This window comes from Vipera ursinii, assembly GCF_947247035.1.
Source record: "Vipera ursinii genome assembly, chromosome: Z".
Classification (NCBI taxonomy): Eukaryota; Metazoa; Chordata; class Lepidosauria; order Squamata; family Viperidae; genus Vipera; species Vipera ursinii.
Window position 1 is genome coordinate 85,037,358 of NC_139517.1, and position 21,473 is coordinate 85,058,830.

Here is a 21,473-nt window from a genome sequence, read left to right on the forward strand (position 1 = left end):
ATGATGGGATTATAGGCTAAGTTTAAGTTTAAGTTTATTATATTTGTATACCGCCCTTCTCCCGAAGGACTCAGGGTGGTGAACAGGGCACATATAAAATACAAAGTACAAAAGTTAAAAGAGAATTAAATAGAGGCCCGAGCTAAAACAATAAATAATAGTATAAAAACCCGGAATAAAAACCCCAATACATCCCCCATCAGGCCAGGCCAGCTTGTTCAAATAGTAGTTACAAAGAGGAAAACAACTTTGAAAAAACTCAGTAGAGTGTTAAAAGATACAAAACAGAATGGAGCAGGTAACCTACTCCCAAGCTTGATGCCATCCAGAACTTGTAGAGATGTAATTTCCTATATTCTCAGGGGCACCGTGACTGTAATTATCAGGACACCAGGTTGGAGAAACTTATTCAGAAGCAGAGCAGAAATGAGTCACATGGAATGATAACAAAAGATTCAAGTGAAGAAACTGAGCTAAGCTTTGCAGACAAAAAGCAAAACAAAGCCAGAGAAAGGTAAACTGAAAAATACTGCTGTGCAGATTACAGAGAGGTAACCAAAGGTGTCTCCACTGAGCAGATGAACAAAGGAAAGGGGAGTTGATCTCTGACAATTGTTATATGGGCTAAATTTTAGCACGTTTTGCATCTTGCTAGAGTTGAAGCAAATGAAATGAAGATCTAGTGAAGATCTGACCAGCACTAAAAAGTTTTTACCCTAAATATTCACAGTTGTTCCACACAAGGACAATGTCTAGGACAGTTTCATTTTCAAGCAATTTTTATATTTGACATCTGATATTTTTAAAGTCTATGTAGTATTTCGCACACAGCACTCCAACTGATGCAACAGAATTTTGTACTGCGAATTAAAAACCATGGATATATGCAAGAAATAATTAATCAGAATTGCTCTTTATAAAACACACAGGTACACACGAATAATTGAGCAGAAAACCACTTTTCCAATTGGAAAAGAATTGCCACGCTATACACGAATAGGAAATCCAGCGGCAAACCGCACAGGCGTACCCTCAAAATGACCACCGAGCCAACCGCTGCGTTTTAGAGCCTATTTATTTCATTAAAAGCACCGGCTGCAGTCCCAGCGAACCACTCCCGCACCTCCCCTTCTGACGACAACTATAAACTGCAACAGCTACATCTTTGGGCGCCCCCTAAGGGCAAGCAGCAAGTGCGGCGACCTCTGTGCTGGACGTCGATGCAATCCCTTAATCTTGTCTGTTTTTCCTCCCCACCCGAGAGCTGGCTGAGTACCTTGCAGGCAGAATAAACTCCCAGTTTCTCTAGCTTCTTGGCGCGGGGTGCAGAGCGAAGCTGTGCCTTCTTCCCCGCTATACGAGCTGAGCCGAGCCCCCCGCCGCTGTTGCTACTACTACCACTTCCACTGCCTCCTCCTGCAGGGCTCTCAGCAGTAGCAGCTGCGGCAGCAGCGATAACAGCTCGGGCGGGACCACAAGCAGGCAACCCTCCAGCGGCCGGGGAACCCTGCTGCAGTGCTCCGGCCCCGCCGCCGTTGACCCCAAGGCTTGCTCCTGCTGCCGCTGCAGCTGCAGCTCCAAGCCCGGCCGCACCAGCCTCAGACATGCCGCAGCAGCGCGGGCGGCGGGAGGCTCGGCTGTGTTGTGACCGACGCCAGCCTTGCTCCGTGCCCGGTTCAGCGCGCCCGTCGAGCGCTCTGGACCCTCCCCTTTCCCCGCTTTGCAGCCGCCGGCTGCTCCCAAGGAGGGAGGGGACAGGCCGCACCGCGGGCGGGTCCTGCTGGGGAAGGGAAGAGAAGGCGGAGGCGAGGCGCCTGTTAAGGAGACAGTAAGGGAGAAAGACGGACATGTTCTTAGAGCTTGGCGTGGTTGTCCCTCTTGGCGGAAAGATCCCGCTGCCGACACGGCCTGGGCCTCCCTCGCCTAGGTACTAAAACAGCGCCGCCTCCAACAGTTCTCCCTTAGCAGCATATTCACGGCTATGTAACCTTCCAGAGTCCATTTTTGCGCCCCAGGACGGGCATCGTACTTCTCTGTGCCCTGCGCGCGGCGCCCATGCCCAAGGATCGTCTGCGGAGAAAGGAGCTATGATGGCAGGGGGGAATGGAGTGGGTCAGGTTAGCGAAAGCCCCTCTGTTACAGAATCCAGACTTCTCTAATTTGTTACGAAATAAGTCTTCTGGAATCATGAAGACGAGGACTTTAGAGGTGCCGTGAGATACCAGCTTATGCCGCAATAAATCTCCGGCACTCTACCATGTCACAGAACTCGGGCGCGCGCACGGATATTTGCTGTGTAAAAACTACCACTCGGAGGCGAAAGTGAGAAGTTCCCTGGATGCGTGCCACTTCCTCAAAAGGTAGAGAAAGGGGTGAACCTGGTCCGCAGCAGACTGGACCGAGGCCCTCGGGTGATAACAGCTGCCTTGTGCGCGCTTCCACCCTTGTGCGCGCGCCAAGTACCGTAGTGGTGACAGCCAAACATGCGCTCCCGCCTACATAAGTTATCTCGCGGCCTTTCCCTTGCTTCCAAAGAGCACAGAGCAATGTCTTTAGGATAAAAGGAAGTTCACGGTTCGTTCATTCCTTCATACGTTCATTTCTGAAAAAGTTGTTGCGTTAGAAAGCGAGCTCGCAGACCTGTTGAAGGTAAATGCTGAAAAGGCACCCGGGTGGAGTTTCAACAACCATTGTTACTTTGGCTTGGATTAAAGAAAAACTGGTTAAAATTGCAGGAAGGGAAAAGTGATAGCTGGCAATGGAAAACCTTGCTTCGACTTCCTCGCGACCAACTTTTTTAAAATTGCGAGAAAGAGAGAGATGAGATGTATGTTGGAGAAAATCAGCTCTCTAGTTAACAAGCTGCCATTTCCTGAAATGATTTGCTGGAGGAGATAAGCATTAAAATGACAACCTAACTAACTCTTTTGTTGATTATCTATTTCACTGACTTTTTGCTTCATTGTTTTTTATTAATCCTTTGCCCTACCAATGGTATATATTCTCTCCAGAGGATAATTCATGCAGCAATAAACAATTGGTCCATGGTAGTTTGTGTCAAAATAGTGTTCAAACTAGACTTAGGCAAGCTTTACAATAGTTGAAAACTAATCTAGAGTAAGATGGCCTTTTAATTCTTTTTAGAATAGGAGGGCTAAGGTTTTTTAAGTTAGATGTTTAGTTCTGCAGGTTCATATTTCTATTTTCATTTCTGTATTGTGTTTCATGTTTATTTTACATGTAGAACATTAATAAAGATTACATTAAAAACAGCTGTAGCACAAAATTATATCTCTTACTGTATTTATTTAAAGATTTCTATATCATATATTTTAACACTTCCAAGCCAATTACTTACAAAGATACTATCAAAAAGTCTTTTCACATGACTCCAAAAGATTTTGGTACGTATCAAATTTATTTAGGAAAAAATAATGCTAAATGATGGTACAACTTAAAAGCTCTTTTTTGGTTGTTACCTACTTGGTCTCGAATGACAAAAGACAGTTTGCTGCCAGAGCAAACATTTAAAAATGAATTCCAGTCCTTACAATTGTATGTTAAGTCACTGAGCTAGAAATCAGGATATTGTAATTCTAGTCCAGCTTTAAGCATAAAACCAGCTGGATCACTTTGGGCCAGTTACTCATTCTCAGCCCTTGCAAGAAGAAAGCTAGAGCAAAACAAATATCTTGCCAACAAAATTTAAGGGATTAGTTAAGGCTGTCACTAGGAGTTGAGGATGATTCAAAGGCAACCATTTTAACTCTTAATGTAATCAGTTCAAAAAGGACCAGTCATAAATTCATACATTTACTTCAGACATTATGTTGTTATATCTACAGAAGGCTTTGCTGTGATCATACCTAGTATGTTGAATACAAACCTTACTCTTACTTATTTTGCATCTTTTTGCCACTTTTTTAAAATGGAACTCTAAGCAGCTAACACAGTGCTTAATTTTTCTCCATGATAAATCTGAGAAAGAGTGTGTGTTCAAGTCTGTACTGTATTAACTCCTGACAAATGCCTAGACAGAAAATGATTGGCTCAAATCATTTACTAAACACCATGATTGAACAGGGACTTGAACCTCAGTCTTTCCAACCTAAATCCAACACTTAATCAGTAAATTTGGCAGTTGTAAGCACTTTCACATCACACTAATGTCAATAGATCTTGAAGACTGGTTTAAGCTGGATGTAACATCCTATTAACACAAATACTTCCTTAATAATGAGCAGATTGCTGCAATATGCTGATGATGAAAATCAAGACAAACCAAATTCATGGATGGATTTTATTTATAAGCTTTCAATTTTTTGTGCATTTAGCAGCAGAATCTGTTCATGAAACAATATAGCTTAAGGTACTAAGGAGCTAATGATACCTCCATTAAGTTCAAATGTTAAGGATATTTCTTGGTTTTGATTTGTCTAAGAGAAACAAAAATACAGAAGCCCAAAACAAAACAGGAAGCACCAATTTTAGCCTTGCTACATAATACAAATCAGAACAATATCTCAGTGGCTAAGGATACCGTTACTATAGTAATAATTGTAAACATTGGACTTAACTACTAGTCCAGAATTAATGTGCAACAGTATCAGAGAAAGGAATTCCAAAGAACATACCGCTTTCTAGAAGCTTAAGGTACTGATTTACAGATTTTCACTGAGTGAAAAGCATAAATTCAAGAAGGCTGTGATTAGATAGTCAGAGAGGGGTAAAGACTGAACATGGCCGAAAAAAGCAACAGGAAAGCTTTACAAAACTAGTTCCACTGGCCAGGGCTCTGCATGCCTAAAGACAATCACACATTCCAGTTACAGTGGACAAACAAATCAGAAATAAAAAGTAGATTTCAATAAGTTTTAATTTTAAAAATAGTATTTTGCAATAACATTGAACTACAACAACTTTTATTCTTGGGAGTATCAGGACTGAAATCCAAATCACTTAAAAGGATTTAATTGAGCTTCTAAATATGTATTACAGGCACATAATCACAAGCAGAGACCTCATATATGAGGTTGAAAATCTAGCTCATATTGTATAATGATTCTCAACTTGCCTTGAAGTTCCAGGGTTGCTTTGGGACATTCACACTGGCTTTGTATAGAATTCGTAAACTTGATGCTCCCTGTGCCACCACACCTGAGTCATAAATTCACATAATTTTCTACTTCTAAAATTCCTATTTTGTAACTATTTTTTCCTGGCTTCTGTAGCAAAAATGTAAAGAATAAAATAATTTTAGCCAATGTACAGCAAGACGTTCTAGTTCAATGCATTTTTATTTAGTTCTTAAACTGCCCCTTCTTAATGCTTTTTAAATGTTTTTAAATACTTCTAAAATAGTATCTATTCAATAACATCCATCTTACATCAATATTTTGTCTGCTGCCTACTGTGTTTTCATGCTAGTTCCTTATTTTCTCCGTTGTGACAGTGTTTAATCAGCTAAGTTGATTGCTTTAAAAATATTTAATTAACCAGTTTTTTCTAATAAATTTAAAATATAATTTACATTTTTGAAAACTACAAATGGCATGTCCAATTTAAGAAGCTCCCCATCTTACACAGAATTAAAGTAATGAGTCCCGCAACATATATAATTAAGTGTATTTTTTGGTTCAGAATAAGTTTTTGTACAGCTGTTTTTCAAGGGATAATTTGCTGTGTTCTACTAGGTATCCCATTCCACCACTATTCATATATGTTTTATCTCCATGTCAAGCCAAAATTCCATTAAATGAGTTGTCCTCTTAGCAATAATGAATTTTGTTTGGTCTTTTTTTAGTGCAATGTATATACTTAGCCTTTTCTCTAAAAAAAATCATAGCCTGTTTTATTAGTTTGTTTAACCTAGTAATTGTGTTTTGTATAGTAAACCATGGACCTTGCATGATGTGTAAATGTAATCATCCTTTATTGTATAATTATATGTGAAATGACCTAAGAGCTCCTTCCCCATATCATGCAGAAAAAAGAAACATAATTATGCTTAATAATCTGGTTCTTAATATTTAAATCATCCCCCCTGTATTTAAATCTAAAAATATTTATGATACAAGGCTATTCCTAGTTAACTGAAAATAATCCCTACTGAATAATTTACTTTTAAATAGACACATATTGGATTATACTGTTGATCATTTCCTAACACTGTATTTTAAGATCTAAAATAAAATATCTTAAAGTATTTTATTAAAAAGCTATGTTCAACAGATGCAAAATTATTTCTTCCTAACTATGTTTGTTTATTTTAATTTTGTAGGCGAGACTGTTAAGATTATTTAAGAAAATGATTGTCTTAATATAGAAGTAAGCAAACAACAAATTATATTACACTATGAAAATAGTGGTGCCCACTTTTTTAATGAACTTTTTATTTACTCTTGAAGTTGTGCCTGTTTATTTTGTTTTTAATCCAGGATACTAGACTAAATAATACTTGCACTAAACAATATTTGACCACATTCTTGATTCATTACATTATGTAACATAACATATTGATGGTGTTCTACATTAACTTTTGACAGCAAGAGTTTGGCTTTTATAACAACTTTTGTTTTATTGCTGATAATCTAGAAAAATAAAATATAATGCTTAGGTTTTCCCATACTAGGAAGCAAGAAAAACACTTCCTATGGTCACTGTCTTGCATAAACTTCCAGAAATAACTATCTGTCCTTTCTTCTTGCTATGACTTAAGGAGGTTGGCTATTTTAATCTTTATTAGCACATACAACAGCTAAATGGTCCAAGGCCAAGACATTAATTATCTATTCCTAAACAAAGCTTTGATGAGATAATTGACATTGGTATCTTCTATATACAGTGAAAGTCCCCCCCTCCATTTTATTTTTGGTTCTAAGACAATGGATAGGAAATCAAATATTGCTACTTAGATTCTCATTGGCACACCCACCACAGCCAAATTATACCATTGTGATAATTATACCATTGTAAATATTGTTCAGCAGTAAATAAAGACTTTTAAAAATATAGCCTGTGCAACTAGTTAGCAGTTAGCCTTTTATTTTCCATTAGAATTTAATTAACATCTTTTTAGATTTCAGTTTCAAAAATAAATTTCAAATATCATGCTCCCATAATTACTTTAAAATAATTATAAACACTGAAAATATCCAAAAATACAATTTCCTAATGGGAACTCCCCATGGTTTTCATGTGAAGTATAGATATCTATATATGGATTGTGAATTTTACCTAATTATATAAATCTCCAATTTTAGATCATTTTTCCATGAAATATGTAAAATTCTGGGATTCAAACTCTCAAAGGTTTATTCAAGAACTCATAGCATTGAGAATAGTAAAAACCACAAGATAATATAAGAAGCTTCAAAGGGATTATGGCATGGATCCGGAATACCTTGGGGAGCACCTGCGGCCGGCGTCAACTTCCCTCCGCCCAGTACGCTCCCACAGAGAGGGCCTCCTCAGGGTGCCACCGGTCAAAGAATGTTGACTGGTGGCCCCCAGGGGGAGGGCGTTCTCTGTGGGTGCGCCGGACTTATGGAATCATCTTCCGGTCGAGCTCCGGATGGCGCCTGACCTCCGCTCCTTCCGGTGCGATCTCAAAACCTAACTTTTTGAACAAGCTGGCCTGGCCTGATGGGATGGGGTTGGGTTTTATTAATTCATTTTAATCTATTTTAATGTGTGTTAACTTATTCATGGGCATTGTTTAATCGTTTTTTAATTTTTGTATCTTGTTTTTTAATATGTATTGCCCTGTTCAGCGCCCTGAGTCCTTCGGGAGAAGGGCGATATACAAATAAAATTAATAAATAAAATAAATAAATTGTATTGCAAATTGAGTAGTTGTGCAACAAATTAGAAAATAGGAATTAACTAAAAAACACACACAAAACCCCCTAAACTTCCTAGATTTTGAATATATCCAGCAGTTAGGATAAAATGCTGGGATTACATAAATAATCCACCAAAAATGCCAAATCATTATGTGGATAAAAAATCAATTCTATTAATTGTTTGGTAAAAAAGTGAAAATATAAAACACAGTTTTGTAATACCTTTTCAAGGGTGTCAAACTGCCGGCTCGCGGGCCAGTTTCATCATACCAAAGCCGCACCTACCTCATTGCCAGCAATACAAAAAGAGTCGCAATATGTCACAACACATCACGTGATGTGGCGAGTTTGACACCCATGCTTTAGATCGGGGGTCTCAAACTGCTGGCCCATGGGCTGGACACATCATTGGGAAGCCACACCCACCCCATTGCCAGCAATGGTGAAAAAGCTCCGATACTTTGCGTGATATGATATCACATGACGTCGTGAGTTTGACATGTCTGCTTTAGATGAATGCATGATGTGGCTACATCTGAAGTGCTTTGATTTGATTTAATATATTTAAATAGTTCCTGCTTGAGGAATACTTTAAGACCAGATGATAATATGAAAGAACTAAGTATGAATGTGACATGCAATAATACATTTCTCTCTTAAAATACTATAACTGAAGGCTACCACACGATATTGACTGAAAGTTGATTTACAACAGACTTTAATAGTAGCAGCAATAAAAACAATGCATTACAACAATTATTTTCTTCACTCAATAATTCACTTGTAGAATTTACATTTGTAGAAGCTGAGATATGTAAACATATCTTGTCACTTGCTTCTAATTTAGCAAGTGACATAACTAATGAAAACATATAACCACTGCTTAGATAAGAACTGAATATATTTGTATACTTATTTAGACAAAATAAATTTAGAATTTGGAGATAATCCTTTTATCCCTGAAGAAGGAAATATTTTGGGGGATATTAAAAAGGCAGAATATTATATTTCCCCAAGGATCTTAAAGGCAGAAAAGCAGGCCCAGTTTTTCTTAATAGCCCCAAACAGAAACTCAGCAGGCCAGGTCTGTAGAAATGCAGATTTGATAATCCCATTCAAGTCTGAGGCCCCCCTCATGAGCAAATACTGCCTGCAGAAACCCATTCAATACAGGATCTTTCAAAATCCCTTGGAGCAAAACTGATAGCTAAAAATAGCAGAGTGATAGGAAGAGAACCAGCAACCCCTCCCTCATCCAACACAGGACATAGCCATCAGCCACAGCCACAGGGAAGCAGGACATGACCTTTAGGACATAATAGGATTACCCTACCACCATCAGAATACAAAAAGGACTCAGGTCAAAGTAGATGACACAGGAAAAACAAAGCACAGGAATCCAAACACAAAAGCCCAAGAAGATATAAAAACCCACCACTCTCAGCACTATATGGTCAGCTGCTCCACAGCCACATGTCTTGTGGTTCTGTTCTTCAATAAACTACAACCATCTTTCTACAGCAGTCTCCATTTTGTTTATTCCTGGCTTGGACTGGACCCTGATGAAGATTTTTCTTTTAACATCATGTATAAACCACATCGGCCATCATTGGTTAATGACTTTTACTTTAGACAGATGTCTGAAAATAATTTAAGAATAGTTTAGGGGATTTTAGAACATTTTCATAAAAGATATGGTTATTGGTACGTTGTTTGTAGTTATGTTAAAAGAGAGTTGAAGCGCATTATGAATTTGGTTAATTGTATATTATGCATAATTTTTATTTAGAATATGATTATTGTAACTATAATCCTGTATTTAGCTCTGGGAAGTGGGGGGGGAAGTGGGGGGGTTTGGGGTGGGAGGGATTTGGGGATATATTGTAAAATTTTGTTTTTGTAAAACTCTTTAATAAAAAAAAAAGATAAATGATGCCTCACCATTCCCCTATCATTTATATTTAGACCTACAAAGACAATATGAAATAAATTAGGCTGAGAAATGTTGTCCAATAACACTTGAGCATAATCATCATAACAAAGGAGAAATCTGATTGTAATCTGTAATCCAGCTGTAAATTAGGTGTTGAAATAATCTCAACCTATTGTCAAACTTTAAAAGGGTAAAAATTCTGATTTGTAGACATGGAACCAGGTGCTGTTTCATCCAGTCAAGTGAATCTGGAGCTTAAATGGATTAATGCAAGGTCCTGCATTAACACCATGTTGCGGAATCATTGAGTGTTTGTCTTTTTTTTTTTTGAAGGCATGCTTTATTTAGATGGGAAGGGAAAGAGGCAGACATTCCATAGGGACCACATTGATATATCTGAGTCAATATACCTCCAAAACAACAATTTTAGAGGCTATCTTTTATTAAGCAATTTACTGAACATCTGTGATATAGAGAAAAACAGTGTCCACAGTTCCCTCCTCTTCCTTCTTTACTGAATGTTTTTATTATGAAGAAAATACAAATAAATTTGCTCAGTTGAGACAACAATCTGTTTAGGTTACAAGATTTTTTTATTAATAGAACAAAATAAAGATATCTTGAATCTTTTGTCACATGGTGCTCTTCTACACTTAGCTGATTCCAATATTCAAATAAGTAGCATAACAAGAAGATGATTAGAGGAATAAGGGAATGCTGAGGCATTTGACTAAATTTGAAAATCTTATCATTTATAATTAACATTTGCTGGACCCATTGTTATAATTTTATTTATATTTATTAATATTTTTTTCATAAAACAAAAGACAAATTAAAAGAAAAAAGGAAAGAAAAAGTGCAAGAACAAAACTAAATTTAAAGAAAATATGACTTCTAACCTTCTTTTGAACAGATAATTACAATCTTATTATCTCTCCTCCCTCTTAGCTGTTATAGTTCCTTCATCCCTCAATTAATCCATATACTTCTTAATTTTCAAATCCATAAATCATCATTTCATTTCCTTCCTATTTCAGGAAAATTCTATATAAAGTTTCTAGTCTTTTAGGAAAGTTTTTGTTATTTTTGTCTCTGACCAACTAGGCCTATTGATAATGAAATAGTGAAATATGATTCAGATCCTTTACAAATTAAAATCTGCATGATTAAACTAATATAAAATTTTGATGCAGTTATAAGAATGGAACAGTGATAATTTCAATGGAACAAAGAATATTAAAATAACCTAAAACTTTACACTTAGAGATAACTGCTATAAGATATGTTATTGCCAGTATATTATACCAATTTGAAAGGAGCAGGTTTTGAGGCTCCTTTCCCTCAAAATGCTGGAAATCGAACAGTTTGGATCTTCTTTCTGTATAATATAGGGTGGCAATGTTACAAAGTTTAACAATATTGGAAACTGTAGGATGGAACAAATTTTGAAAGTCATAATCTCATTTTAACCTTAAGAGTTAATTTCAATAAATTGCACATTGTACATAAAATACACACACACACACACACCAGTGAGATGACTAGGGCCTGAACAATTGAGCGCAGAGACTCCTGATCCATGAAAGGCAACAACTGGCACAAAATCCAAAGTTGTGCAAAGGCTGTCCTAGCCATGAGTGCCACTGCACTTCAAGCAGGAATTGTGAGTACAGAAGAACCCCCAAGTTGCAGACCAGATATTTCTGCAGTAGTGCTACACCATCCAGAGTCAGAGATGACAAAATCCCAGATTTCAGCGTTCCATGTATCCAAAGCTATTTGATCTTGCCAGTCTTGTTCAGTCAAAGCCGTGTGTGTGTGTATGTGTGTGTAATTTTATTTTCCCATTTCTTCCACAAACAAGTCAACAAATATATCGACATACATAAATATACTGCTCAAAAAAAAAAATAAAGGGAACACAATGTACTGTATTTAATAGTAGGATGTCTTATCTTGTGTTCCCTTTATTTTTTTGAGCAGTATACATACACGTACGTTTGGGTGCTGCTCGTCCATTTCCCCTTTCACTGTATCCACCCTCCTTCTCTCTCTTCCCTCTTCTCTACTTTTTCTCCCTTTCTCCTTTCTTTCCTACTTCCCTCTTCTTCCTCTCCTCTCCTTTCCCTCACCACCCCCCTCCCGTTCCTCCTCTTTCCCTCCAACCTTCCTACCCCCTCCTCTACTCTCTTCCCTCTCTCCTCTCCTTTCTTCCCTCCCATTCCTCTTCCAATACAATTCAGGGGTGATGTCCGAGCAGCTCCTCTCCTTGGATTTTCAATGTCTATATTAGGTATGATAATATCCTTATCTCCTCATTTTTCTTCCATCTAAATTAGTGTTAGCTGTCTTTTAAGCATATTCTTTTTCACCCACTCATAAAATTTCCCCAAAATTTCATAATACTCTGATTCTGTCTTATCTTTAATTATCATTGTTAATCTATTCATTTCCGCACATTCCATTGCTTTCCTGATCACCTCTTCTTCTGGAGGAGCTTTCAGTGCCTTCCAGTTTTGTGCAAACACTATCCTAGCTGCAGTGGTTATATGAATAATCAAATATGTGTTCTCTTTGCTATATTTCTCTGGTAAAATACCCAACAGGAATATTTCTGGTCTTAATTCTATACGTTGTTGTATCATCTTTTCTATCCATGATTTGATTATATTCCAATAGGTTTTAGCTTCTGCACACGTCCACCACATATGATAGAAAGAGCCTGGTATTTGATGGCATTTCCAACATTTCATAGATCTGTCCTTAAACATTTTAGCTAGTTTTTCTGGAGACATATGCCATCTGTAGAACATCTTGTACATATTTTCTTTATACGCTGTCGCCAGTGCTTTTTTTGTAAAAGAAAAAGGTGCCAGAACTCACATGTCATACAACCTGCCTTGCCTACCCTACAAGGTTCCATCCAAAAAAGGTGATGGAACTCCATTCTGAGCGTTCTGTCGCCATTGTCAGTTTATAGTTTCTTTCCCCCAATTGCTGCCATCTATCTAATTCAATCGTATATCCAAAATTTCTTGACCATTTTATCATTGACTCCTTAACTTGCTCCTCCTCTAATTCCCTATATAATAAGTAGCTATACATTTTTAATCCATTTTTCTTCAGTTCCCATAAGTATTTCATCTGTGGTCTCCCCAAATTAAAAGCATCTATTTTAGCATCTTTTTCATATCTAGATTGTATTTGCATTCTCATGTACCAATCCATCTTTATTCCTTGTTCCTCTAATTGTTGTTTGGTTTTCAGCTTCCCCGTATCTGTTAGTAGGTCTTTATATCTTATGTTTCCCATGTTAAACATATTGGGGTATATTAACGCTTCCATCGTTGAGAGCCAATCTGGAATCCTCAAGTAATGCTTCCTCTTTATTTTCTCCCAAACCATCAATAAAGAATTCCTGATATAATGTCTCTGGAAATAGCTGTGTATTCTATTTTTCCCATACCATATGAATGAATGCCATCCCAACTGTAAATCATGTCCTTCTAATGTCAATAATCTAGTATTCCTCAGTAAAATCCATTCTCTCATCCATGACATTACTGCAGCCTGGTAATATAATTCCCAGTTAGGTAAGCTAAACCCACCTCTGAGTCTTGCATCCTGTAACATTTTTACATTAATCCTTGCCTTTTCCCCTGCCAAATATATTTCAAAATTATTTTATTTAGCCCCTCAAAATATTTCTTTTCCAATCTTATTGTTATTGTTGAAAACAAAAACAACAATCGTGGTAATATATTCATTTTGATTATTGCAATCCTGCCCATTAATGATAGTTGTACCTTTTTCCATTTATCCAAATCTACTTTGATTTGTCTTTTCAATTTGTATTAGTTACCTTCTTTAATTGTTGTACATCTTGCTGTCAGGTGAATTCCCAGATATTTTACCTTCTTTACAATCTGTATCTCTAAATTTCCCATCAATTCTTTTTTTTTGTTTTTCAGTAATATTTTTCACTAACATTTTTGTTTTATCTTTAGTAATCTTCAAACCTGCTACTTCACCATATTTTTCTATTTGTTCTATTAATACAGGTCCTGTCTCTAGTGGCTCCTCCAAGATAAATACTAAATCATCTGCAAAAGCTTGTAGCTTATATTCTTCTCTCTTAACTTTCATACCTTTTATATCCTTATTCTGTCTTATAGTTCTAATTAGTATCTCTACTGTCAATACAAACAATAATGGGGATAAAGTGCATCCCTGCCTTGTTCCCTTCATAATATTAATCTTTTCAGTCACATCTCCATTAATCATTATTTTGGCTATTTGCTTATTGTAAATTGCTTTAATTACATTTATAAATTTCTCCCCAAAATCCATAATCTGTAGTTGTCTTATCATGAATTGCCAATTCACATTGTCAAATGCTTTCTGCGCATCCAAAAACATCAATGCCATCTGTTTTTTGGGATGTGTTTCATAATATTCTAATATGTTTAATATAATTTGCATATTGTCTCTAATCTGTCTTTTGGGCAGGAACCCATTTTGATCCATACGTATAAATTCATTTAGGAACTTTTTAAGCCTTTCAGCCATGTTTGATGCAAATATTTTATAGTCCATATTCAGCAAGGAAATTGGTCAATAGTTTCTTTATTTTCTGTATTTCTGTTTCTTCCTTTGGTATCAGGGTAATAAGTGCTTCCGACCACAAATCTGGTATCTTAGCTTCAGAGAGGAGTTCATTATAGAGTTCCAGCATGACCAATGCTGTTTCTGTCCCATAACTCGGCCTGACTGAAAGGGTCCAGATAATCCATATCATCCAGGACCCTCTGAAGCTGCCATGCTACCACCTTTTAAAAAATCTTTCCCCAAAAGGGAAGATTGGAAACTAGACAAAAATTGTCCAATGTGTGATCCAGTAATGTTTTTTTTAAGGAGTGGGTGAACCAGGGCCTCCTTAAAAGCCTCCAGAAATGTTCCCTCCTCTAGTGATGTGTTAATTACTGCATGGACCCACCTGCCAGTCACCATCCTGGAAGCTTTCACCCATCCAGAAGGGACAGGATCTGACAGGTGGTGGCACTGACAGCATCTAGGACCTTGTCCACTTCAACAGGGTCAATATGGTCAAACCATCCCCAGGCATTTCATATACATTATTTCAACACATGAGATCCATTCTTCAGCAAATGTTTGTAAAGTTATACTTTGCAGTATGCAATGACAATTCACTATAAGTAATAAAAAAGTAGAAACAGCTATTCATAATTACCTCGGGATCCACAATAGATATACAAAATAGGAGCTGTAATCTAAATGGCTGTTTTTACCTATGAGGAAATAAATTTAAGATTTAGAGGGGATCCCCAGCACCTTTCAATAGTTAATTTCTTCCTTGCTTTTATCTATATCAGACTTCTTTGAAACTTCCCTATATTTCAAAACTACTTTTGAGACTTCTTGGATACAGGCCTGTGTTTTTTTAGATTTGTTTAATAATTATTGAATATATTTTATTTATTCCCCCCACCCCCAGAATGACATACCGAACAGAGCTACAAAACTTTGGAACTATTGAAGAGGAACAAGAACTACAGAATTCTGAATCCTGCAAAAAGGAACAGGATTTAGCAAAGGTGTTTATCACTGATTTCAAGAAAATTGAAAGTTTAGATATTAGTATTCCATGTTCTATTTGTGAAGAAATGGTATACATCAGCCAACTTTTTCATCACAAAAAGGTTCACCAAGCTCAAGCTGTACTGCATTATAAGTGGCCATATGTGGAGCCTATAGATATAAAAAAAATTATCCTTCGGAGAAAGCAACTCATTTTAAGATTGCAAAAAACTGCTCAGTATCCTGAACGAGAGATAGAAAAGATTGGTTGTTCCATTGATCTTCTTAAGGAGTGCATCAAAGTTTCTCCATACTTTTGCGTCAATAACATTGTTCAAAGTTCGGTGTATATTAAAGAAGTAAGCAATTCACTGATTAAAGCCATAGCAATTTGTCAAGATAAAAATGCTGTTTGGCACACAGAAATGGAAGACGTATTTATTGTACTAGATAATTATGGTCACAGGAAAGATACTTGCTTATTTGGACTCTTTGATGGAAATAATGGAATTTCTGCTGCTCAGTTAACTTCAGATGAACTTCCTCTTCTACTTCTTGACCAGCTTTCTCGTAATGATTCCTCTTATAAGATTAGTGATGCTGAAAAAAACATGCTTCATTCTTTTTGCACTATTTTTAAAGAAGATTATGAATTAAAAGAGCAAGTATTTGCTGTTGCAAAAGCCAGAAGCCAAAACTCACAACCAAATAAATATGAATGGATTCACAGAGCATTTGTAAAAGCTTTTTGGAGAATGGATAGACTTTTACGTCTTGGACGAGGTGAAATTTCCAAAGTTTGCTGGAGTAGCTGTACAACTGCCATATGTTTAGTAGAAATGCCAAGCAACATAAAACAAAACCAAGAAGAAAAAAAAGGGGAAGAAATAGTAGAAACAATAAATGATAATAAGGAGCAGAACTTCATGCAACATGAGAAGGGGCTACCTAAAACAAATAGAATGATGATAAGTATCATAGAACAAGAAGTAGACAAAATTATGGAACAGCAGAAAGAGAAACCACTTGGAAGAATAAGCGATGGAGAAGAACAGAACAACACAGAACAAGAGAAAGGCTCTGAAACAGAACTGCACCAAGAGCCATTTACAAGAATCAGTCATGGAAAGGGACAGAACAACACAGAAGAGACAAGTTGTCTCACAGGACATCCTCGAGAACTGCTTGAAAGTATAAATGATGGAATGAAAAAAAGCACCACAGAGTCAGAAGATAACGAGCATCCGGCAAATAGTAAAGATGACATGGAGGAAGCAGGTTGGATTGAAAACAATGAGAATTCAGATGAAATTGCTGGAGTAATGCATATTGCTAACATTGGTATGTATAAAATCATAAAATTCAGGTTATTATGTTTCTCTCCCATTCTTGCATTTTGTTTCTCTGGGTGGTACACAACTGTTAGCCACTGAATTCTAGAATTATTCTAAGAATAGACCTGGAATAGTTGTTTATTGTATAGATTGTGCAATTCTGAATTTTTCAGCAGAATTTTCCTAATAATTTATATTTTATAATCTATGAAGGTATCTTTTTCTAAATATATTGTTAGTTCATTTCAATTATATAATACGACAACTAACTCTGGTTGGTACTGTTGATTTACCTGAGCAGATCATAACTTGAATTATGAGTGATCCCAATTAAATTGTACAGGTTGTCCTTGACATACAACCATTTATTCTATGACTGTTCAAAATTAGGTTGGTGCTAAATGGAGGACCAGTCCCCAAAGTTATGGCTGTTATGCAGCACACTATGATCACATGATCAAAATTTAAGTGCATGGCAATCCACCTGTACCATAAGCCCTTCAACTCCCCCCACCTGCCTATCTCCCCCACCTGTGTCCTTTTGGCCCACTGCAATCTGTGACCTCTATTGCCCTAGCTGACCTTTGCCATTTTCTTACTTCCAGTGCTGACCTGGCCCATCACAAGACAGCTGCTGTCCACATGAGATTTTCATCTCAAAGCTGCATGTGGCAGTTTCCTTATGGGACCCAGAGAAGATGGCTTCATGTGGCCAATAGCTGCCTTGTGAAGGGTCAGGGCAGGCACACCTTGTCAGTAGCAGGAACAGAAGCTGACAAAGGCCAGATGAACATAGGGAGGCAGGGTCCACATAGAGCATGTGATGAGCATTATTGTGGCTAGAACTGGCTCAGTGGCTGAGGTTTCCTGGTGGGCTGTACCTTTGGGGCTTCTGGCAGCCCTAGAGCTATGGTACACCAAGAAGCTCTTGACCAACAAAGTGGCAAGCCGCACCAGAGCCACATGGTTGCGGGACTGTTTGCTGCACAGCAAGGCAGGATGCAGGGTGGCCAAAAGGAAAGAGATGGGGGGGGAGGAGATAGGTGGATGGGAGAGTTGAAGAGGAGACAGTCCCTTGCCATAACAAGGCTTGGGATTGGAATGAACTGGGCTAATTCATGGAATTCAGCCAACAATACCAACAGGATGCGCCAGGACTGCCATTACTAAGTGAGTACATTACTTAAGTGATGGAAATTCAAATCCCAATTGTGGTTGCAAGCAGAGGACTACCTGTAACAAATCGTATTGCCTTCATCCAGACTGGCAGTGTATTAGCCAAAGGTCTTTTTTGGAAAATTGATCTATCATACAATAGGAATTTGGGGAAAAGATCTTTTTAAAAAATGGAAGTAGACACAGCAATAGGATCCTGCCATATGTAGGTATTTTTAAAAAAAAAAACCCGCCCAGGATATAAACAGAATTTTAAGCAGTAAAACTTAGGAAAGTTTAAATAAAGATTTGAACTTGAATGTGAATGTAGGCAAATCTCTGGTAGAAAAGGCATCCACTCCAAGGTCTAATTGAAGTATCAGCCAGAAATTTCCCATCTTGCTTACTTGGATTATTAAATTGGCGGCCTGCTATATATACCATCTATTACTCATGCGAGTCCCCTGGACTGCAAGGCAATCAAACCGGTCAGTCCTAGAGATCAACCCTGACTGCTCTTTAAGGCCAGATCCTTTGGCCACCTAATGAGAAGGAAGGACTCACTGGAGAAGAGCCTAATGCTGGGAAAGATGAAGGGCAAGAGAAGAACGGGATGACAGAGAATGAGGTGGCTGGATGGAGTCACTGAAGTAGTAGGCATGAGCTTAAATGGACTTCAAAAGATGGTAGAGAATAGGAAGGCCTGGAGGAACGTTGTCCATGGGTTGCGATGGGTTGGACACGACTTCGCAACTAATAACAATTACTCTTGCAATCGTAGAGCTTTGACATCCTGCCACCAAGTCATTGGATTAGTGTAAATGTTATAATAATAAATTAATAAATGCCATGTAATGTTAAAAACTTAAAAATTGGGATATAATTGACCCTACCCACTAGGTTCTGAGTATACTTTGTTGAAAAATTGCTGGTTTTAACCCCTGGGATCCATTGGACTTTGAATATTTTTTACTACTGTATTAAGCACCAGCAAAGTTTTCAGTAAGGATTTCTATACATTTCTTGCCAGATGTTTATGGAGATTCTCACTCATCCAGGACATGGTTGTGTCAAAGGTACTTTTCAAGAGGCAACAGGACTTTGTTTTTCTTTGAAGATGTTTCACTGAAGAAGCTTCTTGGATGAGAAGCGAAATATCTTTAAAGAAAAACAAAAAAGTCCAGTTGCCCCTTGAAAAAGGACCTTTGAGAAATTACTTGCAGGAGCCATTCTGTGCCCAGAAAAGTTGTTTTAAAGTTGTTTGGGTCTGGGTGTTTTGGTTTGTACATAAGAGCAAAAAACAGCTGTTCCCAGCATAAGTGGTTTGTGGCTGGGATGAGTAAAAAAAAAGGACAGCAGATGCAAAGAGGAAGGACTGGGAAAATCAGAAAGGGCGGATTAGAATAAAGCATGTTAAGATTTATCCTGTTCTATATGTCATAATGAATAACTGGTGCATGGGTCAGTATATCTACAAGGTGGCTGGGAAAGTCAGGTGGGTGGGCAGGCAGACTGGTGGGATATACTGAACTGCAAATTGTTGAAGAGAAATAGGTGATAAAGGAAAGCAGGTGGCAGATATCAGCCATCTCTGGCTCATCTTGTAAAATCACTGTGGGATTCTTTGAGATCTTATTTTGATCAAAGCATAGCACAATCAAAACACTCTAGGTTTTATTTCTTTTGAGCTTCAATAGTTCAATAAAACCTCTGGAATGCAATGTTGTCCTGGATTCAAAACAAAGCCATTTTTTTCAGTTTATGCAGTTTTTGTTATTTGAGGTAAAGTACTATTTGAGAGAGAAACTCTAGTCAGATAAGCATTACGTGGTATTACTAATAATAATGCCTGCTCATCCTACCCAAAAAGTGCTGTTTCAGAGCAGAGAATTTCATAGTACACAATAACCTTAGTAGTTATACTAAGGAAGTCAAGGTTTCCACACCCAGATACCATCAACTATGTTACCTAAACTGCTGAGAGTTTGGAAGTTGCAGTTCCAAAATATCTGAGACATGAATATGTGAAAGGCTATTCTGTTTTGTTTGTCACACTTGGCAACTTTAAGACATATGGATTTCCACACCCACCTGGAATTTTGGGTGCTGAAGTCCACACATTTTAAAGTTGCCAAGTTATCAACTTTACACTTTCTTTACAAAACTGGGAACACTTTCTTCCCAGTGCTTGCTGGCTTTTAAAAACTATCAGGCATTAATCAGGCTAATATTTTTTTTTAAAATGTAGATTTATTGTACTGTCAGCCACCATAGTCTTATGTTCCTTTATATTTATACGCTTCAGGGATTTGCTGAAGCATATTGATACTTCACTCTCCTTTTAGTGGCCCTATATTTGTTTAAGTCCTGTTAACCACATTTCCTCATTGAAACAAAGACCCTTTGCATTACCCTGTTTTTCACAGCAACATTTTTGTAATGTGTAGTGAACTTTTAGAAAATACCTTGAATAGTTTTTAAAAATCAGAATGTGACTAGGAACCATGAGGGTACTACTATACAAGATATACACACTCAAAAACACATTAACTTTAGTATTATAATACTGTATTCAGATTGTTACACATCCATACTGCTACATCAAAAACTAGGGCTTATCTAGATATGGAAAAGCAATAACCGATACAGCACAAATAATACTTGAACCCAAAATCTCTTGTATATGTCTTCAAAATTATACAATTTTTTTTAAAATTTTAGGTAATGTTCATGCAGTTTTATGCAAAAATGGAAAGAGCTATTGGCTTACTAAAGAACACTCCACATACTGTAGAGAGGAAAGGAGACGCGTTCTTCAGAATGGTGGATCTATCAGCAGTAATGAGCCTAAAGGTCTAATAGAAGGACTAATAAAAAATACTCGTGGCCTTGGCCATCATGGAAACCCAAAGATGAAGAAAACAGTTATTCCTGTACCAAATACAATCTCTTTCTCTGTTGATAACTCATGTCAATTTCTTATTATAGCAACTAATGGACTTTGGGAAGTTTTAGATAAAAGTGAGGTTGTGCTATTAACAATAACTTTGTTTTCTACTTATTTGGCAAAGTATCAACGTGCCCAATTGATGAAAAGTTGCATTCCCAAAGCTTCAAAGTTATCTTTGGAACATCAATTCTATTCATGGTATATGAATCGTGATTTTTTTCCTGAATCAGATTTAGGCAATAAAGAGGAAACTGAACCAAATTTTCAGTTAAAGCTCCCAACTAACAATAGTACAGAACAAGAAAGAGTAGTCCCCTCAAGAAGTTGTAGTATCTCTACAGAAAAGAAACTATCAGAAAATTCTTTAGAAGCACCAGTTAACATTGCTACATCTTCAAGAGAGAGCACTCCACCAGACACTGAAGTAAGTGCAAAAGAAAATAACAAAAATTCAGAGGACCTGGTATCTGAGTGTCATGAATTTTTACAGATATCTGAAGATTCAGAAATAGATTCTACAACATTTTATAATCTTGCAGCAAAATATATTACTAAGCACTTAGTAAAAGCTGCTCTTAAAGCAGGTTCTAGAAATAATGTTTCTGTACTGCTAGCTCTCTTAAATGGATGTGATACCATGCCTTTTATTTAGTGCTGAT

The 21,473-nt window shown here is 37.2% G+C and overlaps 2 protein-coding genes across 5 annotated transcripts in view; one reads left to right on the top strand and one right to left on the bottom strand.

The window, feature by feature from the left end:
- The window catches only part of KAT2B (lysine acetyltransferase 2B), a 78,581-nt gene extending 76,906 nt beyond the window's left edge, over positions 1 to 1,675 (bottom strand). For all 4 annotated transcript variants that reach the window (XM_083376123.1, XM_083376124.1, XM_083376122.1 and 1 more), the window contains exon 1: positions 1,277 to 1,675. In XM_083376123.1, coding sequence (XP_083232249.1) covers positions 1,277 to 1,606 — 330 coding nt within the window. In that variant the 5' untranslated portion in view covers positions 1,607 to 1,675. The remainder of the gene's footprint in view (positions 1 to 1,276) is intronic.
- Positions 1,676 to 15,293: 13,618 nt separating this feature from the next.
- Positions 15,294 to 21,466, top strand: PP2D1 (protein phosphatase 2C like domain containing 1; the record flags this gene model as incomplete). Its single annotated transcript, XM_083377586.1, has 2 exons — positions 15,294 to 16,716; positions 20,586 to 21,466. The coding sequence occupies 2 exons, from the start codon at positions 15,294 to 15,296 to the stop codon at positions 21,464 to 21,466; spliced, it is 2,304 nt and encodes a 767-aa protein (XP_083233712.1).
- Between the last annotated feature and the right edge of the window lie 7 nt (positions 21,467 to 21,473).